General features: G+C 47.8%; 2 protein-coding genes across 19 annotated transcripts in view; one reads left to right on the forward strand and one right to left on the reverse strand.

The window, feature by feature from the left end:
- The first annotated feature begins 212 nt into the window (after positions 1 to 212).
- RNF34 (ring finger protein 34) lies at positions 213 to 9573 on the forward strand. Of its 2 annotated transcripts, none has more exons than XM_065032954.1 (6): positions 213 to 356; positions 3930 to 4148; positions 5462 to 5845; positions 6164 to 6217; positions 6431 to 6632; positions 8012 to 9573. In XM_065032954.1, exons 1-6 carry the CDS (start codon positions 351 to 353, stop codon positions 8197 to 8199), a joined length of 1053 nt encoding a protein of 350 aa, XP_064889026.1. In that variant the 5' UTR covers positions 213 to 350; the 3' UTR covers positions 8200 to 9573. The 2 variants fall into 2 exon arrangements, with proteins under 2 accessions (XP_064889026.1, XP_064889027.1); XM_065032955.1 differs by lacking the exon at positions 213 to 356 and adding an exon at positions 517 to 738.
- Positions 9574 to 9857: 284 nt separating this feature from the next.
- Positions 9858 to 24170, reverse strand: part of KDM2B (lysine demethylase 2B) — a 113133-nt gene continuing 98820 nt past the window's right edge. For 8 of the 17 annotated variants that reach the window (XM_065032917.1, XM_065032916.1, XM_065032915.1 and 5 more), the window contains 9 exons: positions 22896 to 23039; positions 18511 to 18598; positions 17716 to 17984; positions 14541 to 15214; positions 12991 to 13154; positions 12403 to 12564; positions 12048 to 12149; positions 11505 to 11723; positions 9858 to 11128 (listed from right to left, as the gene is read on the reverse strand). In XM_065032917.1, the coding sequence (XP_064888989.1) occupies positions 10947 to 11128; positions 11505 to 11723; positions 12048 to 12149; positions 12403 to 12564; positions 12991 to 13154; positions 14541 to 15214; positions 17716 to 17984; positions 18511 to 18598; positions 22896 to 23039 (2004 nt within the window). In that variant the 3' untranslated portion in view covers positions 9858 to 10946. The remainder of the gene's footprint in view (positions 11129 to 11504; positions 11724 to 12047; positions 12150 to 12402; positions 12565 to 12990; positions 13155 to 14540; positions 15215 to 17715; positions 17985 to 18510; positions 18599 to 22895; positions 23040 to 24170) is intronic. The other 9 variants (XM_005498240.4, XM_065032928.1, XM_065032926.1 and 6 more) reach the window with 5 other exon arrangements.

A 24170-nucleotide genomic window follows, 5' to 3' on the forward strand; every position in this document is an offset into this window, starting at 1 on the left:
CTCTCTTATCTCAGTGGCATCACTATTTACGCACTCACAGCTGTCGGCAGCCCCGTTTTTCCGTGTTTAAGGGGTATTTTTGCTGTCCCCCCCCGCTCCGCGCCCGCGGAACCTCCGCGCCCACCTCCGCCAACACACGGCCGCTTCCTCTCCTCCCATTGGCTCCGCCCGCTCGCTGTCGGCGGCGGACAGCCAATGGCGTGCGGCGCGGCGGGAAGGCCCGCCCTCCGTGAGGCGGCCCGCTGAGCGCCGCGCAGGGCGGGTTCGCGCCGGGGGCGCCGCGGCGGACGGCGCCCGGTTGAGGCGGCGGCGGACGGCGCTGGACGGCGAGCGGCGGTGTGGAAGCGGCCATGAAGGTGAAGCGGGGTTCCTCCGGCCGGGGGAGTGACTTTCCCCTCGCTGCGGGGAGGGAGGAGGGGGGCGAGGCGGCGCGTGACGGGCCGGGACCCCGGTGGGCTGGGCCGTGCGGCACCTCCCTCTGTCCCTTCGCCTCAGGCCGCTCGGCCCGGTCGCGGCCGCTCGGCCCTTCTCGGGCCTGCCACGTTACCGAAGGACCCCCGGGACCGCTTTGCCGAGGGGCTCCGGCGCCCTCCTCTGACTCAGCAGCCGGGCAGGGCCTGGTGCCGTCGCTTGAGGGGAGCCCCCCCGGCTCCACACACGGCCCGCGGTTTGATCCCCGCCGGCGGCTGAAGGACTGGCTGGTGGGGCTCCGACCGGGCCGGAGCGGGGCCCGGGCCGGTGCGTTGGCGTTGGGGTTGGGTGGGGTGGCGGTTGGGAGGCGGATGCCGCCGGGCCGGTGTGCGGGGGGCACGGCAGGGGCTGGCGGGGGGCCCGATCCGGTGCGGGGTTCGCTCCCCAGAGGCGCCTGTTGCTGTGCTGGGGTCGGGGCTGAGGGGTGTGGGGACCGCGGATCTCCCAGTTCGGCGGGTTCCGAGGGCTGCTCGGTCTCTGAAAAAGCTTTGCTTGATCTCAGGGTGGGTGTAAATACGAAATTTCAGCTACCCCCCCCCCATTCTGCTGTTCTCCTTTGGTCTACCAGCTTTGATAGCACGGCGTGCTTGCACAGTGTGTTAGCAGCAGCATCCAGCTTCTTGGGGTGGGTGTGTGTCGGAGGTGAAGTGCTCATCAGGTTACTGAACACCTCTAAAGCCAAGAACAAGAGCAGAGAAGTTCAAACACGGTATTTGGCCCCTGTAGGGTGCTGATGGCAGCTAGTGAGAAGGGGAAGTGGAAGTGATGACTGATAGTGGGAAAGGCTTTTGGTGCAGAAATTGGCAAAGTTTTAACTAATTCTCGAGGGAGTTTTTGGTTTAGTGTGTCTCATTTGTGTCTTGTGTTGGTGCTTTTCAGTGTGGTCTCATTTCTTTTACTCTGTAATATGAAGAGTCTAGACACTGTAATTTGATTATGGGTTAATGACACTAATGCGTAGAAAGAATCCACAGCTGACTTAGGCTAAGGAGAAAATCACCAATGCCCACATTGCCTTACCCTTCACCTTAAAATGACTGGATGCTTAGCAGTAAGTAAAAGAGATTTTCAGTTTGGTGCTAACACTGTTCACGTGTCCAAAATGGATAACAAACATTTCCAAAGTATATATTTATTTAGTGTTAACAGTGATGTCTGAGCAGTTGTTAGATGCTTTTCAATAAAATAAGTCTAAGAAACAGCTGTTAAACTGTCAGGCAAGGGTTGTGGTAGGAACGTTATGTCCTTTTTAGTTGTTTTGTGTCCTGCTGCTGCTGTGACCCCCTGAAAAGACCATAGTCAACTAATGAAGCAGACCGAATTCTTAAGAACCTTTTGGGTTCATTGTTTTATTTTTCTGTTATTTATATGTGGCTTTTTAAAATCTTATAAAGCTAGCTCATCAGTTTTTAAGAATACATGAAAATTAGAGTATATTCCTGCAACTGACAGCTTTCGTTTGAGACAAGGAAGAATACTTTTCATAAGTCCCAAGTTTTAAAACTGGGAACTCTCTTGGATTAAGTAATTGGCTCTCAGAATGCGTTTCTAAAAGGTAATTACTCTTGCTAATAAAGTAGGATAGTTATGCATAACTTGTTTTGTATAGGAAAAATTAATGCTGATCTGTTTCCACTCTCCATAATTGAAAAGCAGAGAACAGGTCTCAGTTTGATGGTGGTTTAATGATTGGCTGAGAGCCTAATTAGGCACCAGGTGAGATCCAAGTGCTCAGGGTGTCTGTGGGCGCAGCCACGTGTGGGGCTCAGGAGGGGCCACTCGAGTTCATCCCCCTTCAGCTCCATTTGCAGGACGCTTAGGAAGATTTTCTTCTCTGTGTGCGGTGCCCATAGCACGGAGGTTTCTTGTTATGCCCAGGATGAGTTTCGCTCTAGCAATAGCTGTAAAATTAGATTACTGAATTTAACTTGTTATGTGTTGTATTCAATATTATTACTGCACATGGTATCATGTGTTGTACAGCATAGAAGCAAAATGACCAACTGTCTTCAATATTTTGCTGTATTGCAACACTTTTAATGTCAACTTGCCACGGTAAAAGTGAAATACCAAGTTTGTGTGGGTTGGAGAGACACTTTTGATGTTCCGTACCAAGGCCCTTGGGTGAGGGTGGTGGGGTAGGACACGTTTGCTCCCTGGTGTTGTTTCTCACAGCTTCTCCCTAAACCACAGGGAGGACAACTCTTGCCTTTTGTGCTCAGTGGTTTGGAAGGAGACGTTCTGACTTATCCCCAGTTATTGTGTGAAGTGCCCACAAATTTAACAGGGCTGTGTTCAGTTCAGCAAAATGTGCAATTTAATATAGAAATTAATCTGGTTACTACAGCAATTAAAGCACCGTCATTATTGATCCGAAGTGCATGTTCTGGTTGGTTTAGGTTTTATAGCGAGAACTGCAAGTCTCAAAAGCAATTATTTTATGTCTTCATGCTTTGGGGAAAAAGTAAAAAAGCTTCTGCCCAGGAATGAAAAACAACAGCTCTAACCAGCATAGTTAAGAGAAAAAAGAATGATTAAAGGGAGTTTTACTCAGCTTTGTTTCAGAAAGAACCTGATGCATTCTGTTTGCCTTTTTTTCCAGTAAGTTTCAGTGAGCCACATGACAGTGATTAAACATGTGACAACTTGGAGTCCAAATTCCAGCTTGAATACGCACTTTTGATAGACAATCTAGTGCTAAGGCTTTCAAGGATAAGAAGCAGCAGTTTATTTATGCATTTAGAATTTTTGATCGTGTTTTAAGATTGAATTTTATGACTCAAAGCTGAAATCCAATCCGTTTGGAATAAGTTCATTTAGAGTTATTTTAATTTGTTGATAGACGCTTATAAGGTAGCAAACCAGCAGGTTCAGGGGGGTCTTGAAAAACATTTATCTCTCAGAGAAACTAGACCTGAAGTAGTTTCTGATGAAGATTGGTTTGCTGATTTGAAGACCCAGAAACATTTTTCTTTGGAGAGAGTTTTATTGTGAGTCAAATGAGAGCTGGATTAGTTCTGGAGAAGATCGTGCAGGAACGGTTCTGCAGTAATTATGATTAATTGTATTGCTGCCTGTCAGTGCTTCAGGTTTTGTCCCCCACCTATAAGTGGCTGTCGGTCTCTTCCTTCTTTGCTCTGCTCTTGCGTTACCTCCTTGAATTCCTTACCCTTTTTGTGCGGAACTCTGCTGGAAAAGGAGTTATGAACGTGAGCTCCTTGTGCCTGCGTTAGCCTCTCGGAAGCGAATCTTTCCTACTTTGGTTTGCAGCTGGGAAGTGGAGATTATTGGGCCGTTAGAGACGTTAGTGTGCGGAATTCCCGGTGCTCTGGGAATTCACACCACATACTTTTGGGATGATGACAGATGGAGTGAAGTAGCTCTTCAGCAGCAAGTCACATCTGATGTGGGCTTTCAGATATTATTATTATAATTATTTTCTTTGTGAATGTTTTCAGGCGGGAGCTACGTCCATGTGGGCTTCCTGCTGCGGGCTGCTGAACGAGGTGATGGGGACCGGCGCTGTCCGTGGCCAGCAGGCCGGCTTTGGGGGCGGCGCGGGCCCCTTCCGATTCGCACCAAACACAGACTTCTCAGCCTACCCATCTCCGGCTGCGGCGGGTGCCAACATCGTTTGCAAAGCCTGTGGACTTTCCTTTTCGGTTTTTAGGAAAAAAGTGAGTATGTTTCCTATTGCATAGTATTTTTACTCACGCAGACTCTGGGAGATGCATGTGTGTTTTTCTTTAGATAAGGAAACGCAAGGCAGGCGGCCAGGGAGGGAGGAAGTGCCTTATTCTGAGGTCACAGGAAATTAATGTCACACGGGATTAGAAGTTAAGAGGTCTGATGTTCATTAATCGCTGACACATTCGATCTGGTCTGACCTAAAACTTAGTGGACTCTAATTTGTTAAGATACGTGTTCTAGCTTCAGAATCTTAAACATTGAAACAAATATCGTTTTGAAAACGATACCAGACGTAGTGTTGAATACTGGAATGAAGAAACTGGGTGATGGAAAAGCTCAAAAAGCTTTTCTGTGAAATACTTGTGTAATTCTTCTTGTTTCCTAACCAGGCTTTGTTTTGTTACATGCTATTGCACTCCAACTGCTTCTTGCTGCATTTGGAGGCAGGTTGGTGGGTTAATGCCAATAAATACATTTCTATTTATCATGACTGTCCAGCACCATTAGTTTGTCCACTCAGTGACCTAATTCTCTTCAGCTTTCAGATGAACTTGGAGCCTCTTTCCTCAGTTTGTGTGTTCAGTTTCCCCTTCCTCTGCGTCCTGTCGTTGGCATGGCAAACACGCTGTTGAACTAGCCGTTGTGTATGGACATTTTCTGAAGTTAATACTAATTTACTAAAATCCTGAAAAACGTGAAGAGTTTGGATTCGTTCACAGTGGATGAGATGACCACTTAAGATCACTGCTGAACGTTCTGGCTTTTGTATGTTGTAGTGAGTCTTTAGAACAAAGCCCTCCCCAGAAATGAACATCTGCGCGTCTGGGAGTGTTTACCTACCCCGTGATTCATCGCATTTAAGGCCTGCTTTGAATTCTTTGAATCAATTGGGAAAGAATTATGTTCTTTAAAGTTTGGGGATTGTACTGGTTTTTTACACCTGTGAGAAGAGTAGTGACACTTAGTGTATTCAGTAGTTTAACATACCATAAAATGACTGGCTTTCAGTTTTGGTTATTGTCTAAACTACAACTTGAGTACTTTATTTATTTGTTCATTCACAATGTTTTTTCATTGAAACCTCAAATCAGCTGCCAGTAGTACTACAAAAGTGCTAGACTGTGGTGGAACACCTGCAAAACTATACGGAAGGGTGGTTTTCTGGACTTAAATCCTACAAATGATGTGTGTAAAAATTGACAGTTGAAAGACTAATAGTAAATTCTGTAGCCTGGGGAAGGAAGGAGCCGATGTGGATGTGGGACGTAGAACTGAATGGTTATTTGTTCTTTCTCCTTAGCATGTGTGTTGTGACTGCAAGAAGGATTTTTGCTCGGTGTGTTCCGTCTTACAAGCCAATCTCAGAAGATGTTCCACTTGTCACTTGCTGCAAGAAACAGCCTTTCAGCGACCTCAGTTGATGAGACTGAAAGTCAAGGATCTGCGTCAGTATCTGGTTCTCAGAAACATCCCGACAGACACTTGCCGAGAGAAGGAAGACTTGGTGGATCTGGTGCTGTGCCACCACGGGCTGGGGCCGGAGGAGGACGCGGACGCGGGCAGCTTGCGCTCCTCACGCTCACAGACTTCGGGGTTTTTTACTCATCCGTTTTCTATGTCTGTATCGTCTCAAGGAGAACTTGCAAACAGGAGGGGAAGCACAGGAAATGGAACACCTTCACGGGTACAATCGTTAACATGTGCTTTGTGGTACAGCGTAGCTTTTTTATGTCTTAGTAGGCATGCATCGCTCAAGAGTAAAATGCCAGTTGGTACATTTCAGGGTGGCAGGAAAAATGCCTTTTGTATTTCTCACCTGAGAACAGAAGATTACAAGCTAAGATTGCTAGTTTAGGTGATAAAGGTGTCTTAAATCGATAATGATCAGTAGCAATTGAAACTTCAGAATGTCATTGTTATCTGTGACCAGTTGGGTATAAAGGAAAATACTTTATAAGGGATAATGTATTTTTTATCCTGATTAGTTTCATTTTTTACACAGGGACAAGAGGAAACTTCTTCTATAAATAATGAAGAAGAAAGTGCAGAAGAGCAGGTGAGATATGAACTATTCAAAGAACCATAAAGTGTTTTAGATCTCTCTCAACATTTAGTATCACGCTCTAGTTTTCAGAATTAGCAATGCGCATCTGCAAATACTTGCTGTCGAAAGAATAAAATAGCCAAGCTGCTGCAGCTCAGTGTAGCACCAAATCTGGTGCTCTGAACGTACCAGGACGGTTAAAAACATACAGTTGATGTGTTTCAGACCCCTGGGTTGACCAGAAAGCGAGCGAGGACATCTTTGTCGGATATTTCAAGTCTGGAAGACATTGAAGGGTTGAGTGTTCGGCAGCTGAAGGAAATACTTGCGTGTAACTTTGTCAACTACTCAGGATGCTGTGAGAAATGGGAACTTGTGGAAAAAGTGAGCAGACTGTACAGAGAGAGTGAGGAAAACCACAAGACACGTAGGTTTATATTTAATTCACATTTTCTTAAGACTGTTTATTTGCTGGTTTCCAGCAGCTGGTTCTGCCAACAAAGGACTTGGTATCTGACTTGGTCTGCTCAGCTGGAACACCTGGGAAGCGGTTTCTAACAATTCTGCATCTAGAGTAGTTGAACATGGTTCTAGTGAGTAAATGAAGCTTTCCAGGATTGTCCTGGGTTTTTTTGAGACTTTTTTCCAAAGCTCCGAGAGCTCAGCTTTCACAGTGAAGGTAGAATTGCACAACTGAGCACCAGTTCTGCAGGGAACATGAAACTTGGCGCCTCCATGTCCTTTATTATGTTTCACAAGGTACTAGAGAGCTGCTCTGGCTGTCAACAGACCAACGCAGTTCAGGTCTCTCTCTGTGGCAGAGAATTACAAAGCTCCAGTGGCACAAGTCCAGGCTCAAGTGGTTTGGTCTCAGTCCATGTTTTCACGATCAGGTGGGTCTGTGGCTGCAGCTCAGCGGCTCGGGTTGTATCCCCTGTGACACGCAACAGTTGGCGTCTTGCACAGTTGCAGTAGACCCACAGACTCGTTCCTGTTCACAAAGTATTGTCTGAGAAGCAACTTTTTGATACTGTTATCAGCTTGGGAACCGCCTGCCTGGCTCTGTCAGGCTGGGCAGAGCACGGGACTGTGGGGGCTGGAAAAAACTTAGTGGCCCTGGGCCACTTCACAGCCAGGTTGTGGCAGCACATGCACTGCAGGGACTGATAATCGGGGTGAAATAATCAGCTAATTGGGGTGGGGAAGGAGTGTGAAGGTGGGGGGGACTGTTAGTGAATGTCAAAACGTGGCTTAAGTAAGACCGTCAGTTTGGTCATAGGCTAGAATTGAAAACCTGCCTGAAATCAAGCTTTAAACTTAATCATTTTTTTATTAACACGGTCTGATGGAACATTTGGTTCTTGATAGGGGATGTTGTCTATTTGCAGTGAAACCTGGCAGGTTTGGTTCAGTTCTGCCACCTTTATGGCCTGCTTAAGGCTTTCACTTCTGCTTTATGATTATTGTGTTTAATCTTCTGAGGAAAATGTTCTGCCAGACTGAGGAAAACGGAAAACAAACACGCTCTGAATGTTAATCCAGCACATTATTTCACAGTTATTATATTCTGAATTGAAAGTGGTTTCTGAGTTTAAAGAATGAAACCAAATAGTGTTCATTTATGGACTTTGTTCTTGTTTCCTGGCTTTTTCCCCAAGGAAGATAGGTTAATTTTTAGCTGTGTGTTACAGAAATTGTCTCATGCTCAGTTGGCTGGCTGTGTATTTTAGTGGTTGTCTGGGCTAGAACGTAACTGGTTTTCCAAGGCCTGAATGTGTGACCTCCCTTCCCAATCTTGCGTTTCAGAGGGTGAGAAGATGCAGCTGAACGACGACGACGACAACCTGTGCCGGATCTGCATGGACGCCGTGATCGACTGCGTCCTGCTGGAGTGCGGCCACATGGTCACCTGCACCAAGTGCGGGAAGAGGATGAGCGAGTGCCCCATCTGCCGCCAGTACGTCGTGCGGGCCGTGCACGTCTTCAAATCCTAAACCCAGACCAAAACCGGGCTTTTATAGTCACCCTTCCAGGAGGGCCGAACATTAGGACACATGTCAGCTTTTTATTTCTCAACAACACGACATTCTGAACATGAGGATCTGGACGTTTGTGAAACATTTTTCTATAGCATACGGAACCCCAGGGTTGAGGAGTAGGAGGCGCTGCCTGTGTGTACAGTAACAGCACTGCCTGTCTGACCTTACAACCCACAGACTGTTCAAGTCAGACTGTTTACAGCAGTTCTTGCTCTCTTCTGAAGAATATCACCTCCGATTACTGCATTCAGTACTCAACAAGGTGTCAGAAAACACCTTTGGCTCCACCATATTAGCGGGTTATGTCGTCTACTGCATTAGAAGCGATGAATATGTCAGTTGAATATTCAGCTTTCATGTAACTATAGAATGTAACTGTTCCAACACTGTTCCTACAACGGTGTTAACAGTATAAAATACAACTGTAGGCAGCACTGCCACTACCTGTACCTGCACAGAAGCCCTTAAGGAATCTATTTTATGCCGATTGCTTCGTTCCGAATGTCTGACATTACCACGTGCTGTCTTGGCCATTCTCTGTCAATGTACAAAAACCAAACAACAGACCTCTGTCACTTCACAGGGCTCTGCCAGGTGGTGTCCAAATACCAATTACTAAGTGTTTTTTTTAGTTTAGGAATAAAATATTTTTTTAAAAGGGGGTATAGGGGAACCACATCATGGCCCTTAATCCACTCATGCCTGTTGTAACTATTAATCTTACGTGTGATGATTGTACGCCGTGTGCCGCCAACCTGATCTTACTGTGAATACTAATCAGGGTCATGCAACTACTTGCTGCTAACATGTGGAATGTATGGTGTTACTAACCTTAAACCGGGAGGGCTTTAGTGAGGAAAAGGGAAAGCAAAGGTTTAAATCAATGACTTCTTACCAAGGCCGGGTCATTACCATGGCAGCCTTTGATTAAGTTTCCTGTTTAAAAAAAGGAAGGAGCTCACCTGGCTGGTTCTCCTTTCCACGGGGCGGATCAATGAAGCTGCCGTTTCTGCTTTAATTTCCTACCAGAGCCAGGGAGGTGTTTTGCCGAGGCCGTAGTACCTGGGAGCTCTCACCTCTTATGCTGTCACACCTGCTTCTCTTCTATGTGAAAACATAGCTCCTCAAAATCACAGCTTAAGAGACACTGCTGGTGGTTTTTCAGAAGGGAGCAAACCTCTCACTGGCTTTATTTTTCAGAAGTAACTGTTTAATGGTACTTAATCCCTGGAGTCTCTGTTCAGTGGGTAAACCGATAAGAACAAACCCTCTGTGTTATTTCCATGCTGATCTTCAGCCACACAAGTTTAATAAACATTTGTGGTGGGCTTTCTCAGTCTCTTGCCTCTTTTGTTGGGTGCTCAGCTTTGAGATGTTTAAGCGTTCCTCCAGCTTGAGGAAAGCAGGTAAGGGTATTTGATTCCCTCAGTAAAAGTGTATTGGAACACACTAACTTAGAGGCACAGGACAAAGACCAAGTGCTGTGAAACTATTTGTAGAATTACACTCTGGTGTAACCCTGGGGGTCGCTGCAGTCGCCCCACACCCCCAAACACACTTTTCTCTCCCCGTCCCCAACCCTGTGTTGGAACAGAACCCGCAGAGCCAGCGCCTGTTTTTGTACAATTGTTTATACAAATTCAACAAAGGTAAAACTGCATCAGGAAGGTCTACGAAAACAACACCGTACAACAATGGCACTTATGGATGCAGAATTTTACAATCAGGAAATAACCATGTTATAAACCTTAAATGAGAACTCAACTCACACTTCAAAGAAAGAGAGACGACGTTTGACCATTTATTCTACAGCTGGACTCACTGTATAAATTAATTTTATATTGAGTACAAGAGCTCATGCTACAGAGTGAAACCCTCCTATGTGCAAAAGCCGAAATTGGAATTCTTTTAAAATTTTGAGAAAAAGGTGATTTCTATACAGATAAAACTTGGCAAAGTGTTTTACTTCAACTATAATTTACACCTTATTTCCACAACATGCTTATGTCACTTCTGAAGTATACAAAGCAGGATATAAACTTCCATTAAAACATGCTTTAAGTTGAAAGTATGAACCTACTTTTCCTGACCTGGGCACGTTTGTAGATAGATACTGTCTACGAAGTATAGGTTAAGTTCTCGCCTACCATAAGTAAAGATAAAAATTGGCAATCAAAACCGAAACACTGGTAATGCATTCAAACATTGCATAAATAATTTTTAAACAATTTTTGTACAAAAATAGTTCTGCATAATGTAAGATGTAACAAAACAAACGTGTTAAGAAGGCAGAAATGCAGTGCGTGGTCCACTCGAATGACACCAACTTTTGTCGTTGTTGTTGTTTTAAGAAATGAAAAGCAGAAATCAAATTTACACTACCAAGCACATGCTGTGGTACTTTAAATAACAGTTAGTTCTTGGAGATCAGTCGTCTTCCGGGTGTGAATAATTATCATCAGTAACAGTCGCCTTATGAATTTGCATAAGAGCCAGTGCAGGACATCCCAGGTAGACTGAATTAGTGGCACAAGTTGAAACTCTTAACATGGGTAGTTTCACGTTGTTCTCTCCTCGACAAGAGTAGTAAAATCCAATCGCGGTATGTTCCAATATTCCAAGTTCACAATTGAAAATAAAATCCCTACGTGTTCTTAGTCCCTTCCCCCCGCCCAGCCCCAGTATTTACACGTGTCCTTTAACTAACTCAGTTTTTGCAGAAGTTTTTCTTCCACTTGCCCAAACTGAACACTTACGGACATCTCTGCGATGAACTGCTCGCAGCCTTCTTTTGTCACTTGCTTGCAGTACCTCAGGTCGATCTGGCAGATGTTTCCACAGCGTTTGAAGTAAGACAGGCACTGGTCAGTAACCTTATTGCAGTCTGCCGGGAAAACAAAGGGGAAGATATTTACCAGCGTGTCTGGGTTTGTCCCCGGCCCGAGGAGGGTTTATCCCGACTGCCGCAGGTCCTTCTGGCTCCTCCCGCACCGTCTGGCAGCGCAATCGCCCCCCCAGCCCTGGTGCCGTTCTCTGCTCCCCATGACTGTTGTGTAACCGATGAGATGAAGCAAAATGGGCCAGATGTGCAGAAAATCCGCCGTGGAGGAGCAGGGAGGCCCAACACACAGCTCCGGCTGCAGCTGTGCGGTTATTAGAGAGCCGGGTAAAGCCACTTCCACCGGGGAGCGCTTCACACGAGTCAAACGCCAACGGGCAATTCCCATCCTCCCTCCCTCCCCTGCGCTTGTGTTGCTTACCTGATAAATTAATTTCTGTTAATGAATCCCGTGTGGTGGTTCCAACCGCGGTCAGCAGGTTAATAGACTGATCTGTCACGTGGTTACAGTAACTGAGATTGAGTTTGGAGAGCAGAGGCATGTGCCTGATGATCAGCCGCAAAGAAGCATCTGTAATATCCAGGCCGGCCAAACGCAGCTCAACTATGTTCCGTAGTTTACTCCGGTTGTCGATCTGACCTGAAAGCAGAGGCAGGAGGTCACTCCCCAAACTCTCCCCCCGAATTGCCAACATCTGCAGGTCTATATGAAATGCACTGTGACACACAACGCTGCCGCCCTACATCAACTTCAGACGCGTTTGCCTGTCGGGAGCTTTGGAGGGGACATCAGCAGGAACACTCGTCTATTTTTGGAACAGGCACGTGGACAAAGCCACCTCCTGATTTCAAAACAAAAGGGATGAAAGTAACTGCAGGGGCCCAGCGGAATTACAAGTCGGGAATAAGCAGTAGGCTGTGCAGTGCATGCCAGAAAGCAGATCCGATTTGCTCAAAATTTCACCTGAGCTGATATCCGGGCGAATGTGGCATGACCCACAGAACTGCTCCTTCCCTGAACTGGAAGAAAGTGTTTCCATACTCTCTAAAGTACACCCGTTGCAGCCTGAAGAGAAGAAAGTCAGACAGAAAACCAGCACAGTGGCTCAGACGACCCAGCAGCCAGAGAACATCACTCGTCACCCAGGGGCTTCCAGCCAGAGGCGTCCGGGTCACTACTGGGAACACCTCGCGCGTCGGCCGAGCCCAGAACGTGCTGGCGGAGCTGCGGGGGTTCTACCCGTTCCTCTGAGGGTAACAGCACAACGTGCCCCAGCGCGGCTGGGACGGGTCTCCCGCGTGTTCCTCCCAACCGTTACCTGGCCGGTTGTCTGTGGGTGGCGACAAGAGGTCTCTCATTTGTGCGTCTTTCAGTCCTTCTGCCCACTGCACGTCCAGAGTTCGGAGTAAAGGACAACTGGAACTACAAAGTGCCGACACCGCTATCCACGAGCACCCTGACAACAGCAGGTCTCGAAGACCTGCGGATAGAGAAGAAGTTGGAGCGTGTGCCTCGCCAGGGATGCGGTGATCTCTGCTATGGGGGACACCCAGGGCCACCCTGAATAATAATCCCGGGCAAGCAGGGACCCCACAACCCCCTGCCCAGCTCTCCACCTCTCCCACCATCTGGAGCCTCATTACTGCGGTGAGAACAGACCCCCCCATCACTCCCTCCGCTAATTACATCAACATCACCTGTTGACTCAAACCTGCCTCAAATTACTTGATGAAGCACATCAAGTAGTCACAACACAACTATTTTTGGGCCCATTTTAACCCACTACAGCTTCATTCCCACACATCCAACTCCCCTGGGTACCCGGATCCCTGCAGACATTCCTCAGAGTTTACATACAAACCTGTTTTCTAAATTCAGTGAAGTGGTCAAAAACCCCATCACTTACCTGGCAGTCTGTTGATAAGCCAACTCAGCTGCTTTTTAGATATATTTGTCCAGCTAAGATCAAGGGTTACAGGTTGTCTCCTAATAATGCCGCTAAGCATAAGTGGAGTGATGGATTTACAATGGTTTAAATCTATTTTGGTCCATAATCTTTTGTCACAGCACCTACCCAAAAAGAAAAAAAAAGGCAACAGCACTTAATTTGGCACTTGATTTGATTTCTGCAAGGTTTTTAACAGGTGTCATTAAACAGCAGGGAAAACTACGGCATTTAACCAGAAATAGCAAACGTAAGGCTGAAGAAGGCTAAGAGAAGCACAACACACAATGGTATGTAGGTCTGAAGTTTCTCCATCAAATAGATCACGCAATACAGCATGGAATTATTACCACAGAATTACAAGTGTCAACAACTTCAGATCTCATTTCAAGTCATCAGAGCACTTACTAAAATCCATTTTCTAGCCTGAAGACACGCCACACCTTAGTTACCGTTGCAATAGAAAGCCTGGTTTAAACACGACTGTCCTGATTTCCCCTGTGCTTTCCTTACTTAACCACTGAATTTGGTAAAGCAGATCCCCCCTCCTGTTCCGTGTTTGTGTTATTCCCGTCTACATGGCTTATGCATTTTTACCCTCTTTATGTTTCTCTAGGGGGAAAAAAGCAAGATGTCCTAATGAGTTTAGAATTTAGAAAATGATTCTGCATTTTCTATTGTTTTCCATGAGAAAATACTGCAGTGACATGGAAAAGGCATTTGCCAACTCTGTGTGACAGCTGTGGAGCAGACGCTCCGCACACACCGCCTTGCGCTGAACTCCCAGCCTGTCGCTCACCCCGTTCGTCACCGCGCTGTGCTGGGAAGGAGTCGCTGTCACCACCTGTGTGCACGTTACAGCTGAACCCGAGGCGACAGCGCGGAGACCTGACTGCAAGTGAACCACGCAAATCCGCCCAGCAAAGCCTCCTGCTGCCGTACGGCCACCGCCTGCGCCAGCGCTCACACCGGCACCCCGAGCGGACACGCGGTAACGAAGGATTCCTCCATCAGCACCGCTGGTACAGAACACAGCGAACAGGATTGCTCTGCACGTCCCTCCGCAGGGAAATGACCCGCATGGACCCGAGGAGAACACTGAGAAATCCTCACTGTATCTCAATAGATATTTAATAGCTGAGTGGGACAAACTGCGTTAGCAGCCAGCAGGTCCTGGGGGCGGAACGACACGAAGCCTCGGCACGACCCGGCCCGGCCGTTCCAGCGGCAGAGCGCTGCGGTGTCTGAGCGCAGGGCAGGCTGCTCCGGCGGCACAGCCCCGTGGGCTCTCACACACACACAGTTCCCACAAGTGCTGGGAACTGCTATTTCTGAGAAAGCACCGGAACACACGCTACTTATCTACACACTGCTGGACACCCCCTGTCCTTGGGCTCAGAGCTCCAGGGGCGACCCACACGCCGCTTCAGGAGGCTTCAGTGCCCCCGACACCAACCTCCCCCCCAGCCCACCCCACCACCAGACCCCACTCGGCTTCCCACCCAACTTACCATCTGTTCCAGGTCTTGCAAACTCTCATACAGATGCACAAGTCTCTATGACTGAGGTAGCTAAAGACAGCCATCCAGACTTCCCTCTGCATCACGTGGGCTGCCCCGTCATCCAGGGGGAGCGAGTCCGGAGGGGGGCTGATGGGAGGGGGCCGGATAACGTGCCGCTCCATCTGAATGCATTTGGGAGGAGAGAGCGAAGGCGGCGGCCGGGCTATTCCCCGAGGTGTGCTGCGAAGGCTGGGGATGAGCTGGTGCCTCAGCTCCCGGGGAGTCCCGTTTAACCCTTTGCTGAACCTATGGAGTCTCTCATTGTTGTTCAAAGCGCGCTTGGGCTCCTCGTTCTCGCTCTCAGGCTCAGATTTGATGGGTTGGTGATTCTCATTGGCAAGGCTGTTCTCGGTTTTTTGGATCTCCTGGTTGAGCTCCTTGCTGAGCTCCTTGCTCAGTTCCTTATTGGGAAGCCGCCTTTTCCTCCTCATCTTGAATTTCTTCTTGTCCCTGGGCTCGGCGCCCTCCGTGCTGGGACCTGCGGTGGGCGAGCTGGACCGCGACTGGTCGCTGTCCTTGGACCGGGGAGGTGCTTCTGGCAGGTCGTCCTCCGGCTCCTGCTTGAGACGCCGCAGGGGTTTGATCATGGCAGTTCGGTCATCTGGAGCCTTCCACGATCGCCGCTGAAAAGGAAGAGACAAAGGCTGACTATTTGAGCAAGAACCACTCGGCAACAGTTCACACGCGGATGCTGCACACGGGCAGCCCTGCCCGCGGGGTCGGGCTGTGTGCCAGCGCCCGGCCCTGCCCAGCCGAGCACACGGGAACATTCGCCGGCCAAAGGTATCAAGTTCAAGTGCCATCATGGATGAGGAGTCCAGCCACTGACGCTCTGGCCTCTACGAGAGTGGTAAATGCATTTATTCACCATGCATAACACTGCAGGTTTGAGGGTTTTACTCATTGCACAGAGGACAATGCGCACACAGCAGCTGAGACGGCTCCTCCCCAGCAGGCCAGAAGAAACCAGGCTTGGCCACACTCGCTGGGCACCCACTTCAAAAACCAGCGACGGGCATTCACGCCCAATGGCCAAAACACCAAACTCTGAAACCTCCTGAATCGCGGTCACCGACTCACACTGCAGCTGGGCTGCTGCGGCCTTTACTGCTGGATACTCGCACCCTCGTTTTTCATTACGCTTTAGCTGCTCCTTTACACGCAGAACGGGGAATGTGACAGGTCTGACACTGCTACAGCCTGACGAGACCTGATGCCGACACCATCTGCAACACAACGGCGGTGACGGGCTGGCTGGCGCCTCCCGTCCTGCCCGGTCACTGCTCCTCACAGCCAGCACATCTCTCTTTGGTGCGCACCAGAGAGAAGCGTAAGAGACACACTAACTGAAACCAGGGAAGACTTCAAGTCTAATCTGATGACTGCAAGCAAGAAGCCACCAACTGCAAAAATGAAATAGCTCTAATAAGAAGAGGTCTGGACAGGCAAGAAAAGATGAAGTGCTGTGAACACGTGTTGTATCAGAAGGTCTGTGCTTTCACAACAAACTAATTGGATCAAGTCAACAGGTGTGCTGCTGTGCTTCAGACTGTGGTGCACAGCAGAGGAAGCTCATCACCCTGTCTTTAAATTAACACATTATAAAGAAAGAGGCCACAGTAAGTTAATGACAGGTTAGAATTGAAAAAAATACAACATCCGACTACTGTAAGCTTGCGGCATCCTTCGCGCAGGGTACCGATGAGCGTTTTGTTTAAAGGTGATCAATACTTTGTCAGGTCATCCCTGGGTCCCCAGGGACGTGCTGCGGTACAGAACGTGGATGGGCTGTGCAGCCGGGCAGGATTTAACCACACGGGAAGAGCGAAACATCAGCGGAGAAACATGATTCTGTTCCTTGGGTCATCAAAACGCAACTCACTGCTGTAGTTTAATATGGGACACCAGAACAGAAAACATGAAAGCAGACACCGCAGCCAACCTATCCTGGGGTGTAAAGGTTTCGACGAGAGAGATTCTGCGGTTTCAAGATGTAAATGGGATAATAAAAAAGCCTGCAGTGGCACAAGGATGTGACTGACAGAGAAAATGGCTCATCATTCAGCTCACATGAGGAGATGGGATTAAAAGGGATTGAAAACACACCTATTAAAAAGGCAAAGTACCTTTTTCCTGAAGTTTGTAATCTTTTCCAAATTTTAGCTGTTGGAAGAGAAGTAAAAACCCCCAAACACGGCATTTTTGTGCTGTCTGATGAAGGCTGGTGATGCTCATTGCCTTCCCCACACACTGAGGGCTTTCACGGAGCAATTCAAGCCATCTGTGAACCCTGCAGCGAGCCCAGGGGACAGCAAAGGAAAGCAGGGCCAGAAAGCAGATATGCATTAATAGTATTGGGAATTCTGCTCTCTCACTGCACCAGACCAACCCCAACCCCTACACCTGCCGTACGGCAGCGTTCCCACCGTCAGGCCGCGCGGGGCAGACCGACGGCTGCTCCACGAACCACACATGCAACACAAACCCAGCTACCAACTCCCATTTCAAAACTGTCAGCTGTTTACTCATGAGGCGCATTAAATCTAGGTCCTTGTTTCTACCTCTGCACACCAACATTTCCGTATATCCCGAGTACCATATTCTGCAATCCACGTGACAATTCAGAGTGTCCCTGCCTGGCCCAGGAGCTCCGGCTGTTAAATCCAGGGAAAAGCTGTCCCCACATGGCTGTTGTGAGCAGCTCCTCCTCTCTGCAGCTACACCAGGTGTCACTTCTACAGGTCCTGTGACGGGTGCATCGCATGGCCCTGAACCAGCCACCAAACGCGCTGGCCTGCGCCACCGCGTGGAGAGAGGAAAAAGTTCCATTAAAAATCGATTTTCACCTCGTTCCTACTCCAAGCATCTTGTAAAGACTTCGCTGTCAAAAGTGTGTTTTCCGGTATTTTGAATAAAGCAGCTGTCATAGCCCAGTGTTTTCAGCATCTGTTCAAAACTACTGTCCTGCTAGACTGGCAGTTTTCAGAAAGGAAGGTAAACCACCTCAGTTTCTTTTGCAGCAATCTGTGATTTCAAGATGAGCTATAAGCCAGACGGCAAGAGACATCAGCCCCAACCAGCCCACGCGCATCTGTGGAAGCACATGAAAAGCGTTTTGTCATACCCGCTTTCTCAGAGTGGGTTCCTGGGGTTTCTCAAATTTCCTTTTCCTCCACAGATGCACCTCGTCTGACTTTCTCCTCAGTATTGAGTCAACCGGGGTCTTCTTGGAATGTTCCTCTGATTTCCGCCTGGGAGTTTCTTCACAATCCCCTTTCCGTTTCGCAGCGTCTGTCACTTCTTTGTTGTCTCTGTTCATTTTCTGTTCCTTCAGCAATGAGCCTGGGAGATTTGATGCGTATTTGAATCCTGGTCCGCGCTTTTGCTTGTACGCCAAAGAGACACAAAACACAAACAAACTTTATATCTTAGGCCTTTCTCAGCTCTTTATCTAAGTTGCCTCCAACACTGGCGGGTTGATCACTTTGTAACAGATAAAATTATTAGCAAGGAGTTAAAGTAGTTTCAACCTTCACAAAGTTATTTTTGTAAATACACACTTGCAGTGTCTGTCTCAGTTTGCAAGGAAATAATGTTTCACTAATTCCAACAGACACTTGAGGTTTTGCATAATTGCTTCGGGATTTTTATTTTTTAAAGTATTTTCATCTTAGAAATTATAAGCAGCATTGCACAGAACCAACCTAAATATCCCCTGGGTTTTGAGTGAAGTGTTGGTACATGGAACAAGAATGCAATAATTATTAAAGAACAGAAAGCCACCAGATTATTTCCTTCAACTAAACTAAATAAAGCACAAAATCAACACCTGGTATTGGGCAAAATTCTATCTACAAGCCAGAGGGAACGCCTGAGATCATGTATCTCATTCCAGCACCACTTATTCCCATTTAACTCACTTTTCCAGTTTTCCCTGCATGGTTGCACTTTGGACACTCCCAGCAGTTCGGCAGCTCGTCGTTAACCACACCATCCGATTCCTTCACCTGGTGAGAGACAAACACAACTCAATTCACAACCCTGCTGCAAATGTCTATGGGCAGATCGCTCAGAGGCATTTCGGACAGCTCAGAACTTTCTCTGGTTTGCTGCTCTTTGACGGTCACAGAAAAGAAACCCAGATCCCCGCAGGTGCTGATCCATCCAAGCCCTCGGTCCTGCACAGTTAGTTACCCTTCTGGTGATGTCAACGGGAGGAAAGCGCGCTGGCCAAACTGGTATTTCACAAAGGGTTCAGGTCTGGGCTTTTTATGAAGGTCAATAACAATCCCAATTAACACAGGGCACATTCTGCTCTTGCAAAAAACACACGAAACAACAGAAACCCCCCCACCCCAGCAAGCCCAGGACTGTAATCACACCATCTCCAAACGTCCTCCCACGACACTGATGTGAAAAGCTCAGTCCTGTCCCCGGCCCGTGTCCCCCGGAGCGAGGCACAGCCTGATCTTTGAACGGGAAGGGATTTTTCCCATACACACGCTCTCACGTACATTAATACCGTTCAGCATTTTTAGAAGCAAAGCGCCCTGCACTGTAATCAAGTGTTCCTTAAAATATTTCTCTTTATGGATCAGAACTCGCAGTCCCATTGCCACCAGCCCATGTGCCAATAAAAATGACGGCTGCCAAGTCAGCTGGAGAACAGGAGCTTTTATTCAGCAGACTGGACATGTGAAGGCATTTTGAAGGTTTCTCACACCCACAGTTACCCAGTGTAAGGAAGAGAAATGCCTATTATTTCACTGTCTCTGTGAGACTGTGACATTTTGCTTTTTGAAAGAGAAGACGCACACGCAGTGTTGCTACACTACCATCGAAGCACAGTCCTGCCCGACACAGCTGAAAAGCTGCTGGTTTCTGAACTTCCACACAGGAGCCTGCGTTGCTGGCCGACCAGGAGACGGGTGTTTCTGAAAAGGCATTTCTGCGAACGAAATGCAGGATGAAAAGTAGAACTAAGGTAGAAACGCCCTCCACAAAAACATATACTCTCACTGATGGCACATTCAGATTTAAGGGCTTAGTTACATATTCAGAAAAAAAAAAAAAGAGAATGATTTGTTACTATTGTAGGCAACCAAAACACACAATTGTCAAGACAAATAGCTGGGCACTGGCATGAGCAGCGCAGGAGCAGGAGATTGCTGCTGAAACAGGCAGGGGCAGAGAGCTGCAGATTTTTGGTGTTTCTGACCCATTTCCTCCGCTCCTCCCAGCCCGGCAAGACCGCGCTGGCTGGCCAGGATCAAGCCCTGCGTTTTGGGAACTGCTTCCTCCGGTCCCCCTGCCAGACAGCAGCCGTTCCCGTTTCACCATCCAGCCCGAGGGATGACGTGCCAGTCTCTCTCAGCAAGTCTGGAGTTAATAAATGAGTAAATGAAGTGGGCAGAATTTAAATAGTGTTTTTATCACAACTGCGTGCCTTTGAACCTTCTTTCCCATGGTAGGTGTAAGATACTCCAGGAGTTGTTGTACACATCTCTGCCTCAGGGGAACAATTCCTGGCCCGAGCCCAAGTTGGGAACAAGTTATTTCCCGCACTGAATATAGAACAAATGCTACCGAAGGGAAAGCGTTACAGCTCTGTCCCTTCTGTGAAGTTTAAGGAACCGAACAGATGTGAGGAACTGTGAGCAAGCGAATGAGGCACACACAAACCTGCCGCTGAATCTGTCCCAAGCCTTTCAGGCTGGGTGGGAGCCAGTCCGGAGCGTTTGCTGCAAACAGCAGGTGGGTGTCTGAGCCGCAGCGCGAGGCATCTTCAGAAACGTACCCGCAGCACAAGGTCAGCAAGGCACAGTCTAAACACGGACTACGCGACTGCGAAGTCTTCTGATTCAGGAACACGGAGACGCCAAGATGCTGATCCGACATTGCTGAGCGAGAGCCAGGAATTCTGGCAGTGCCGAGACCAAAACAACCACGAGCAGCAGCGCAGCTGGGCTGGGAAAGGTCTTTGTATTTCTGCTGTTCTGACAAGGGACCTAAATATTCACCTTTTCCATCATTATCACCCCAAGGTGAAAAAGAACAGGCTCCTATTTGGGAAAACAAATCCCTTCTCCTTAAGAAAACAGCATCAGATGCTGCACTCGCCCTCACATACTAACCAGCATTACCAGCAACTGGAGACGTAGCAACAAAAATGCATCAATATTGGTTCAAGTAAGCATTCTGTAACAACGAAAGGCAATATTCCTACAAAAACTCCCTCTGGAAACAATGCTGCGCTTGTGAAACACTCACCAAGATTTTCATAAGAAACTCTTCAGCAAAATAAGCAACTGTGTTGGTATTGTATTTCAAGGAAAGCTGCACACGGGATGCTCCTGGGTACACAGAACATCCTGGCTGTCCTTCAGAGATGTGTCTTGCAGGGAATTCACTCCATGTAGAATAAGTCAGGAAAGGACACTCCTTCCATCACTGATCCAGTTCATTCCAGTCTCCCCCCAAAAGGACATTTAATTGGAGATGAGGACAGTTCACGGGTGCTCCCGGCCATTTACCCAGCTGGGCAGGAAGGGACTTTCTCCAGTGCAGCCGCTGCCCTGGGGCTGTGTCTGCACTCAAAGGCGCTTCCCACAAGGACTATCTATAGGCTCCATCCTCTGGGCTTCAGCCCATGTCAAGGGCTCCAGCAACACATAAACATGGCAACAAGTTTTTGTCTCGCAGAAAATCATAGAACTTGGGAATAAAGAGCAAGGAGGGATCCAAGGAAGAGGCTCCATTTTCCTTTTGCTGCTCCCCTGTGCATAGTCTCACCTCGCCTTCCAAGACAATTCTGAAATCCTACCAGAGCCCTTTCGTGTCAGTAAATAAACTGTCCCAGTTACCCCAGCATTTCAGCTCAACTGAGAAATCAAAATACAAGACATGCTGTAAATCTCCCACGGTTCAGTTTTCAGAAACACCCAAGGTAACGTTGTTCCTAGTTACCGAACAGCACTCAGAACACCACACATGCGTAAAAGAACAAACTGCACTGGCTTGATTTCACAGATCCGACCCACATCCTGTGCAACTAGTCCCAAATGTGGTACGTGGTGAGGAAACCAGACTCAAACTGCCACTAGACCACGATCGTGTCCTCTGGACTCAGCCGTGAAGCGTCACTGACACTACAAAGCGAGAGATGGGGAGCATAGGGCATTTCGAGAAAGGGCTGGAATAGCAAACAGCAGCCACAGGCCAAAACTGAGGTACCTCTGGGAATGAGCAGCTCTTTCCCTTGCTTCACCTGCCCCCCAAGCCTTGTTTTAAGCAGAGCCAAGCAAGCAAAGCTCCATTTCAGAGCCCATCTGCAGCAGGAGCTGCAAGCACCAATTTCATGAATCAGGGAGACAGCCACAGTTCTGGTTTCCCAGCTACCTACTTTCTGCTCTAATAAATGACACACAGAGCTCGGTGCGATGCTACATACAGCACAAGAAAAATAAAAGGCTGGGAGAGCATCACCCCAGGCCTGCATAAGGAACATAGCTCTCCTCCCAGAGATCCCAGAAGGGCCAAAAGCTGCTTTCTGGGGCATGGCATGTCAGAATACATTTGCTTTGGCAAATCACGTTAACCATAAACAAATCAGCAACAGGAAACGGCTGATCAGCTGAGACAAACCAGCTCCAGAGAAAGGAGGCTTCTAAATGCTAATACACAAAGATAGGCCCAAAATGATGCTTTTGTTACCAGGAAAGAATATAGCTGCTCACAGGACTTAAGTCAGCCAAGGGTGAGCGCTCCTGCGGCCTGGAACGCGCTCAGTTTGTTCTCCAGAGCTGCCGTCTTCCTCCTGCAACATTTGCTGGTAACATCTTTAAAGCAGCTGCCACGGGAAAGCACATCTGTGCCTGGACAAACACCAGCAGCAAACTGCTCGTTTCTGCTTCATGGGACACGGGAAGGAGCTACCGACACAGGGACTGTGACTAAATCATCCAAGATTCTCGGTCCCTTTGAGCTTCCCATCCCAACTGAAACTCCTTATTTCCTCAAACAAGAAGCAAAAAAGAAAGAAAAACAAATGCAAAAAGCCCACAAGACATTTGCATAGACACACATTTTGGAGGCTGCCCAAAGCCTCTGCTTCCAGGGGATGCTGTTACATCAGAGGATCCTCGTCAGGTTTGCACGGACCACACAGCCACCCTGCTGCTCACACCAACTCTTTGCTCACTTAGATTTCCAAAGATGAAAATGTGAAAGCTTTCCAACTTCTGTGCACTACTTTTACACTAATCCAGTTTTCGTTTCCAACATGTATCACATCCTTATACTCACCTTAAGGCATCCTGGGTGTATGATTTCATTACAAATGGAGCATTCCATTAGCATGAGATTAAACTTGCTCTCCTCCTCTTCCACAGTGTCCTCCTTCCCGGCTTCTCCGCACACCAGACACACAGCAGTATGAGGCAACACCGGCTGTTTATACGGAGCAGAAAGAAGTCTTGATCAGGACACAAAAGACGTATGGAAACAGAAGAACTCAATGCGAATTTACAGTATCCTCATTTCAAAGAGGAGATAAATAGAGATCTACTGTGCAAACTGCTGAAGGCTCCAGCCCAGCAGAGCAACGAAGGCAAGAAAAACTGGTAACAATCAGGGCTGGGCACACAGACCAAGCATCACAGGACATGTTTCATGGAATGAAAGTGCCCTCCCTGTAGCAACACAGATTCATGGGGCACCCCAGAGATGGATGAAAATGCTTTTTCTTGTGGGTCACTGGAATCTGTGAGCTGACACAGACATCGGCATGCAAGTCACCTCACTAATGTACAGTGGGAGGGGAAAAGAAGCAACCTAGAGCATCACTGTTCACATCTGTTAAGCTCCACAATCTGACTGGCAATTTGGCAGCTCCCCTTTTTTTTACAAGCAGGGCAGACAGATGTTATGGGACCCAATCCAGGTCTCGCAGCAAGCCCACAACAGAACCAAGAACAGACCTTCTCCTCACTGACAATCGATGATCCAGGGCCCTGCTCCCGCCCTTGGTGCTGCCAAAAGCGCCATACAGACACTTAAAAAGAGAATTCCTCTCTTGCAAGTGTCACAAGTGAGAAGCACACTGATTTTTTCCCATCTCTTGCTGAGGCAGAAAGGTAACTGCAGCATCTCTCAGATCTGTCACCCATGTCAAAGCACTGATGCCAGGCTAATTAAAAAGCCACCTTTGTGCTAATGAAGAACCAACTTCTGGTTTGCAGCAATAAGGTATAAGCCTCATTACAAGAAAGAAAAGGAAGATCCTCGTAAGAAGCTGCCTGTAATGTGAAATGCAATCGATTAGGTTGCAAGTCCTTAACTATTAAACAGCCAGAGGCAGAAATGTGGCTTTTCACGGCAAGGATCTCTTGTAAATGGAGTGAATAAAATCCCTAAGTGGATACTTGCACACCAGACCTGATCAATGCAGCAGCAGTCCATCCTTCAGCAGGTTTCCAATAGGGAAAACCGAGCTACAGCCATTAGAGTACAGTGTGCTGCCCTGCACACCAGCATCTGATACATTATCTACGGCAACGCTTTCCTGCTTCCTCATGCCAG

This window comes from Columba livia, chromosome 17 (genome assembly GCF_036013475.1).
Source record: "Columba livia isolate bColLiv1 breed racing homer chromosome 17, bColLiv1.pat.W.v2, whole genome shotgun sequence".
Taxonomy (NCBI): domain Eukaryota; kingdom Metazoa; phylum Chordata; class Aves; order Columbiformes; family Columbidae; genus Columba; species Columba livia.